At 37.0% G+C, this 8,197-nt stretch overlaps 1 protein-coding gene across 1 annotated transcript; it reads right to left on the bottom strand.

The window, feature by feature from the left end:
* LOC124862275 (ferritin, middle subunit) lies at positions 1-1,450 on the bottom strand. The gene is made up of 4 exons (XM_047356097.1): positions 1,131-1,450; positions 764-910; positions 407-532; positions 1-326 (listed from the first exon to the last, which is right to left on the bottom strand). The coding sequence occupies exons 1-4, from the start codon at positions 1,230-1,232 to the stop codon at positions 171-173; spliced, it is 531 nt and encodes a 176-aa protein (XP_047212053.1). The 5' UTR covers positions 1,233-1,450; the 3' UTR covers positions 1-170.
* Positions 1,451-8,197: the final 6,747 nt, after the last annotated feature.

Raw genomic sequence — 8,197 nt, 5'->3', positions numbered from 1 at the left:
TCCAGCTCAAAATGTTTATTCAGAGAATCAAAGCAAAGTTACAATAGGACCAACTACTTCAGAAACTGATTAATCTAGGTCAAAGAAATACTTCTGAAACAATGGAGTAGATTCAGGTTTAGCATGAAGCCTCTGTTAAAGATGTCTACTCCACGTTTAATTCTGGGCGTTTAGCTTTTGCCTCCCAGGGTGTGCTTGTCAAACAGGTACTCTGCCATCTTGTTGTTTTTGGCATCCATGCGGGTCAGGTTGGTGGTGTGGTCACCAAGCTTCTTGATAGCCTCCACCTGCTCGTTTAAGTAGTGGGTCTCCAGGAAGTCACACAGCTGAAAAAAAAAAAAAAAAAAAGTTTAGTTTCAAGACCTTACAATTTCCAGTAAAAAACAAAAATAAAACAAGACCTTACATGTGGATCGACATGATCGGAGGCCAGCTTGTGCAGATCCAGTAGAGCCTGGTTGACATTTTTCTCAAGCTGCAGGGCAGACTGCATGGCCTCCAGGCCACTGCCCCATTCATCCTTCTCAGGTTTCTGCAAAAAAAAAAAAAAAGAAAAGAAAAATATGTTTTGAGAAGCTTCTAAGACACCTACAAACAATAAGTGCATTTTAGTTTTCCAAAAAAATGTACACTTTGTGTTAAGTGTATGCCACAGCATGCAATGACCCCAAATTTCCCTGTATTCATCAGATTCAAATTTAAATAGAAAGGTTTACTTTTAGTCTTGTGTGCTTCCCGTTCACAGCAAACTGGTTTTGCTTACCTTGACATCGTGGAGAAAGATGCGCCCCCCTCTCTTGTTCTGGAAGGACAGCAGCTTATCAGCATGCTCCCTCTCTTCCTCACTGTTCTCCTTGAAGAAGTGAGAGAAGCCCGGCAGAGCCACATCGTCGCGGTTGAAGTAAAAGGCCTGTTGGAGGGGAAAGTCGGTTATTAGAACACTTTAACCCATCATTTTCGGGCGAAATAGCAGTTGTGGTCAAAACGCATGAGTCATGGCAGACTCCAGTAAAAAAAAAAAAAACCTGCGTGTCGCAGCGTTTTAACTGGGTGGTTAATGGGTGTGGCGGACATGTCACGTAACAAACAGATGGACACTAATAACGTAAAAAGTAATCTGTGGTTCTTACCATGGAAGTGTAGGTGTAGGAGGCGAACAGCTCCATGTTCACCATCCTGTTAATGGCAGCCTCAACGTCGCGGTGGTAGTTCTGACGCACCTGGGATTCCATCTTAGCTGGTTTTTCTTAACGAAAAAATGTAGAAAAATAAAGCTGTACGTCGACTTCTTTAGTAGTGTTCAAGTAGAAGCAGGATTGAAATTTCTCTGGGACGCAGGCTGCTCGGCTCAAAGAAAATGCAGGAACAAAATGTAAGAGGTTCCGTCCAAACACTGTTGAAGCAAGAACTCCTTTAGGCTTTGTTCCCCGGTCTGAAATGGCTACCGACGCTCCTCTGTATTTATACAGCTTGGCAGACCACGTGACATACGTGACTCTGCAGGTTTCCGCCAATCAGCAAGCGAGGGTGAGATAAGCAGACTGTAAATCAAAACACGATTAAATTACATTCTGTCCTTTATTTCTTCAAGGAAATGCTGAACCTTGATGTTTCTGCCCACAGGTTGCCACGTAACGACGTGTTTCATAAAGTAAACTGAGTAGCAGTTTATTGAAATTGTTGTCAGTGTGAAATATGTGCGCAATGATGTTAAGTTAATCCAGTTTGCTTGAACACGACTTTATTACAAAAAGACAGCACATCTGAACGGAGTATAAATAAATGAATCATGATTTAAATGTGTTGGTATGTTCCCTGTGCTGTCTCCTATCATAAAATACACAAAGGTGAGACCTTGCAGCCACTAAGTGAGGACTGTCATGGAGCTGGTTGGACTGCAAAATAACCACTAACGCAGACTGATCCAGCCTTAGATAAACCAAACTCGTTCACCCTTGGAAGCAGTTAACTGGTTGGAACAGCATGGATGGGTTACTGTTATTAAGGTATGACAAGGTTTAAAAAATATTACAGTTTCGAAACTTAGAACATGTTCAGTGAAACACTGTTCCTACAGTTGAAGGCACTCTTAATGAGATGCCATAAGAAAGGTGCTGAAGCTAGCTCAGTTGTCTACTGCTGTTGATAGCGTAGGGTGGTGGAGCATGGCCTATTCCCAAAATGTTGCTGCACACTGCTGTCTAGTTGACTGAAAAAGGCTCCTACACTTTTTTCTCTTTTTAAAAGAAAGATTGGTGTTTGAAAAAAGAAAGATTTTGAATGGCCTGGAACTAAATCTATAAGTTAACCTGAAGCAACAATGAACAGGAGCTGTTCCCACACTGATGTATCTGAAGAACATGTATAAGTCAGAGTGAGTAAATATTGTCAATTCAAGGACTTGACTCTGACCAAAGAAGAATGAATGCTGAAATTAACCAAAGGGTGCTTCATTAAAGTATTAGTTTCAAGATGTTCACTGATTCAGCTGGGTTAGTGCAGCTTTTCCATTTCCACCTTAATAGAGTTTTTGTTTTTTCACTTGAACGAAATATATCTCATTTTAAGATCATGATAAAATGATTTATCATGATTTCATTTTCTGATCACAAAAATTGGAGTTTAACAGGGGTGCATATACTTTGAGATCCACTGCATATAGACCTGAATTGAAATACAGTAGCTGATTTTATGACACAGCACAAATCTACTAAACGGAACTTATTTTACCCTCCAAAGCACCACATGACTTTTAAAACTGCTGATGTGGCATTACAACCAGTGTGATTTTAATAGCTTTACTCAATACCAGAGCAGTGTTGCGAGACATTACAAAGCAGAAAACACCTCAGACACCATGTCATGGCAGAATCATTAAACCAAGGAATAATATGTGGAAACTTTATGAACTAGGATGTTAACTTTCTCCTAGTGAGGGTTAAACTGTAGAGGAACTACCATTGTTGCATTTTGCGAGCACATTTAGGAACCTCGAGACACCTTATCTTTAACACAAATACCAAGACCTTTCTGTAAGATCAACAGAACTCATTTTTGATTTAGTTTGAAACATGAAGAAATATGGCATGTTCAGCCTCTATTTTTTTCTATTTTGTTGCAAAGTGTTGTTTAATAAAGGCAAAAATCACCCTCCCATGAGCCTTCACACTTTGGTGGCATCACATGAGGCACAAAGAGATCTTTTTAGAACTTTTGTAGTTGAAAATTTTAGTTGGATTTTTCTTGCCATTTCTAACCTTTTATTTACATTTTTAATTAGAAAAACTATTTCGAAGTGTTTACTGTATTCTGTATTACGGCCATTAAGACTCGTGGGCCTCTTGTGATGTCATCATCCCAGATAGTCACAAAGCAGAATGACCATTTAGGACCTGTAATTTGGGAAAGCCTGCAGTGGAAATCCGTACATTACTAATCAGCTTCTTGTCAGTGAATATTATCTTTTATATACAGTATATATTTCACTTTGTTAGGGATGGATATATATATATATATATATATATATATATATATATATATATATATAAAATTATTTTCCATACAGTTTATTTATATAGTGCCAATTAACATGTCGTCTCAAGCCAATTTACAAAGTCAATTTAATCAAATCATACAGATACTAAGTCAAGTACATACAATCCAATTTATTGTAAAACAATAGTCAACTTTAGTTTAACAGTTTGAAATTAATTAAAACGTTTTTTGTGTAAGGAAACCCAGCAGATTGCATCCAGTCAGTGACTTGCAGCATTCACTCCTCCTAGATGAGCATGTAGAGACAGTGGACAGTCACTTGCGTTTCACTTGCAGTACTTGCAAAAGTATTGATACTCCTTGAATGGTTTCAAATTTGATCATTTCAGTACAAGAAAACCTCCATGTATTTTACCTGGATTTTATGTAATAGGCCTCTGTTTAGAGTCCTCCTGCTAGAAGATGAAGCTCCACCCATGTCTTTGGCCTCCTCTATTACATTTTCTTCCAGAAGTGCACTGCATTTAGTTTTATTAGTTTTTATATCAACTCTTATTAGCTTCCATCACCCTGCTGAAGAAAAGGATCCCTGTAGCATGATGCTGCCTCCACTGTGTTTCACTATCGGAATGATGTGTTTATGGTAATGTGGATTGTTAGTTTTTTAAACTTGAAAATCATGAGTCAGTTTCTTTCAACTTCAATCATGCACCACTTTGTGTTGTCTTTCCTGAAAAATCTCAATAAAATAGATTGAAGTTATAGTTTAAAAGGTGTGACAAATACTTTTGCAAGGTACTGAAAGTAGAAGCAATTCCCTGTAAAAAGTTCCTTACAAACATAAATTAGATTAAGATTGAAAGTTAATTGCACACAGTTTATCTTCAATTATAGCACAGATTATTCAGATTAAATAGAAAAAATGAGCAGATTGCATCTTTACTTTAATTCAACCCTCATCCTGAGCAAGCATATGGTGACAGGGGAGAGAAACAGCTACTCTTTAACAGGAAAAAAATCTTTAGTACAACCAAGTTCAGAAAATACAGCAAAAACCTTTTGTAGAGCCTAGCTCAGGTTCAAGGACAAAGTGCAGACATGTGAGTGACTGTAGCATTTAAAGGGAATTGACCCTTCTTAGGAAATACTCAGCTTTGGTTTCAAGTTGCCCTGAGAGACATTACAGACCTTTCAGATGAATTATTTACATGACACCTTAAGTTGTACTATCTATTTAAACTTTTATAGATCCTCCAGTTTCAGGTGGTGTTAGGTGACAAATATCTTGTTTCCTAGTTGTCTTTTCCACTTTAGTTTCATAGCTTCGTGGAAAACTGAGTCAGTGAAAGAATAGAAAAGATAATTTTTTTTCAATTGCAACTCATGTAGAACACCCTATTGTTGTGAAATAAAGGTGAATGAATAACTGCTAAATGAAAAGTCTTACAAATGTGATTGTTTCTTGGCATTAGGTTGGCTTGAGATGATTTATGCCATAAGTGGTGCTAATACCAAGTTTTTAATTAGATATCACATGTAATTTGGATACATATAATAAAATGTAACATCTTCTCAGTTTGGTTTATGTTTCTTGAAATGTTTTGTAATCTCCACTTTGAGGCAAAAATCCCCATGAAACGAAGGTGAAGCTACCAACCTTCTTGATGCTGAACAATGCCAAGTGTATACAAGCTTGTTCCATAACATGCTGCCTAACATCTTCATTTAGAAGGGAAAAGTATCTGCTGCCTAGTAAATGTTCTGGAAGGTAAACCCTAACCATAAATTCTGTCAGTCTGACCTTGTAGGATAGAATAGGTCTGAAACATTGTTTTGAGTTTTATAGCATCGATCTGTCAGAGGCTGCGGATGAAATGTAGTTAGTAAGGCTAAATCTGGCTTTTTTTTACACAACAGACTAAAGTGTTTATGTTTATTAATGGAAACTGTCCCTTTTAATTAAATGGACAAACTGGGAAATTAAGCAGAAATGGACTATATATTGTTTTTCAAAACTTATCACTAAATATCACTAACAAGCACATCTATATTTACCCTTTTTCCAAGTGCTAAACTCACAGTGACTCTGCATTTCTGATAACATCCTTGTATGTGTTTTTCTGTGCACTCATGACACGATGAGTCAGCCTTTTACAGAAGCACGGTATGATTCAGCAAAGTGCTGAGTCACTGTTCTAAATCAGCATTCCTCAGCCTCTCAGTTACATTCCTTTTTACTTTGTTCCTCTTTGGGTAAGAGAGCAGCAAGCAGAGGGAGGAGATCATGTGACCCTAGATGTGTTTACCTCAGCAGTCTGCTGGCTGGAAGCACTTTGAGAGACGAATAAAAGGAAGCAAAACTGGTTTCTGAAAATGAGATGCTCGGAGCACATCCTTTTGGTTCATGTTGTCCAATTATGCAACGGACAACTTGAAACTGCAGGGACTCCTGCCTCTCCGTCCACAGTAAAGTGGATTTTACTGCACGCTGCCACAGACAGAGTGGGTTTTGATATAAAAATAAGCACCTACTCAACAGAAATCAGCCACACACAGCATACACAGGCACAGGCCAAAAAACGTTCGAAGAAAGAGAAAAGATTGAACTATCTAGCCACAATGACAACAGTATGCTTCAAGGAGAAAACGTACGACTTTCAGACGTAAAGAACACTGTATAAACTGTCAACCATGGTAGTGGCAGCATCATGGTGTGGGGTGTTCTTACTGCCAGTGGTACTGGTGCACTGCACAAAGCGGGTATAATAATAAAGAGATCTAAAGCCAAATCAATTAACATAACTTTAAATCAAAATTAACAGGACAATGATTCCAAACACAAATGCAATCGGGTTTTGGAATGGATGAAGCAGGCTAACAATAAGCTTCTGTAATTGCCTTCCTGAAGTCCAAATGCCAACCCTTCAGAATATTTATGGACGATGCTCAAAGGCCTTTTTTTTTTTTATAATTCTAACTGGGTAAATAGCCAGTTAGAATTATACCCGCATATTAATGGCTACAAAAAACATGCAACAAATATATACATTCAAATGACTGAATTCACAGTATTTAATTAAATCTTTAAGTATAATGTTGACCTTTTTGAATAAGAAAAAATGCACAATACATTCAAACCTAAACCCATTTCTTGCTATTTTTTTTAATTCATTGCTTTTATATGTATATCAAACACCTAAAAGCATCACATACAAATAAGCAAATCATAAAATGCCAATTTAAACTTCAGTCTCACACTTCAATCACTTATCAGTGATCGGTTCATTAGTCAGAATCTTTGAATGAAAGCTAGTAAACGTAAAGGTTTCCAGTCTTGATTTAAAGAATCCAAAAGTCCATGCACAGTTTTGGTTTTCAGAGTTTGTTCCAGATCTGAGATGCATAAAAACTAAATGCTGCCTCACCCTGTTGATATCTGGCCCTAGGAACGCTGAGTGAGTAGGTCTCTGAAGACCTGAGGGATCTAGATAGTTTGTACTTGAGAAGCAACTCTGAAATCAATTAAGGCATAAGACCATTTTGTGCTTTACATTATTTTAAAATCTATTCTTTGACAAACAGGAAGCCAGAGGAGTGATTTAAGCACTATTTTAACACAATCTATTTTCCTAGTGTGGACGTTAAAACACGTAAACTTCTGTATGTAACGACTACAACGTATACTAATACTAACATCAAGTCCAAATGCATAATGCTAACCAGCACACAATTTAGCAGATTAGCTTTCATTTGTTTGCAAATTTCTGGGTTAATGAATATAAAATAATAATACATTTAAACTCTGATTTACTAAACTCAAGGCAAGAAATCTAAGAGATCTGTTAATCATGAAGATTAAAATAAGATTATTCAGTAAAAAAAAAAAATCAAGTTAGAAAAAAGATTGCATACTTTGTGTAATTCTCCTTTAATTTATGGCTTGTGAGGAGAGTCTGTGGTAAGAAAAATTTAAAATATATTTCATTTCACAATTTTAGCATAGGTTTTCAGATATTCTGGGAAATGTTTTCTCTGCATAATAAACCCATGGCTCTAAGTTACAGTTTTACTGTACAGTAATAAAGACATACCAGCAAAAAGTACTGAGCTGAGTTAGCATTTTTGGTTTTGCTAAGTCATTAACAGCCTGTTTATAATTGGTCACAAGTGCAGGCACCGTTCCATAAAAATATCACTGTTCTTACCAAAGGGCCTTCTGGGAAGACTAAGCTCAGCCATTTAAGCAGTTAGTGGTTGGTGCCGTGACCCTATACGTTCGGTAGCACTGTAGATTTCAGATTTGTGAAACTAAAATTGAACTTTTTTTTTGCCTTCATACAAATCGGTGGGTTTGGAAGACACCTAACAACAGAGAGTTAACTCTAACTAGTTGGAGTTATGAGGAAAGCCATATGAAGTCCCATTTACAGTTTGTTACAAGCCACGTAAGAGACAAGACAAACAAATGATCTGATGTTTAGGTGTAATAGATTGTTTTTTTTCCCCTTTACTTCATAATGATGCACTGCTTTGTGCTGATCTATCACATAGATCCTCAGTACTATAGCAGGGTACTGTATTCAATAACACGGTGATGTTTCAACAAAAGGCTAGTCATAAAAGTACTGCATTTAGGTCCAAATGAAGGTAAATTAACTAAAACAATTAACACCATAACCAAGAATGGACGTAGAAAACCTAC

Source organism: Girardinichthys multiradiatus, chromosome X (genome assembly GCF_021462225.1).
Source record: "Girardinichthys multiradiatus isolate DD_20200921_A chromosome X, DD_fGirMul_XY1, whole genome shotgun sequence".
NCBI classification, from domain to species: domain Eukaryota; kingdom Metazoa; phylum Chordata; class Actinopteri; order Cyprinodontiformes; family Goodeidae; genus Girardinichthys; species Girardinichthys multiradiatus.
This window is presented reverse-complemented; position numbering and strand designations above follow the sequence as displayed.

What these genes read in the sequence shown, in the direction of transcription:
- LOC124862275 (XM_047356097.1), bottom strand. Translation starts at nt 1,232, where the DNA reads ATGGAATCCCAGGTGCGTCAGAACTACCACCGCGACGTTGAGGCTGCC. An exon ending in CCTACACCTACACTTCCATG is followed by an intron (nt 911 to 1,130) that starts GTAAGAACCACA and finishes CCCCTCCAACAG; the next exon opens with GCCTTTTACTTCAACCGCGA. An exon ending in TCTTTCTCCACGATGTCAAG is followed by an intron (nt 533 to 763) that starts GTAAGCAAAACC and finishes TTTTTTTTGCAG; the next exon opens with AAACCTGAGAAGGATGAATG.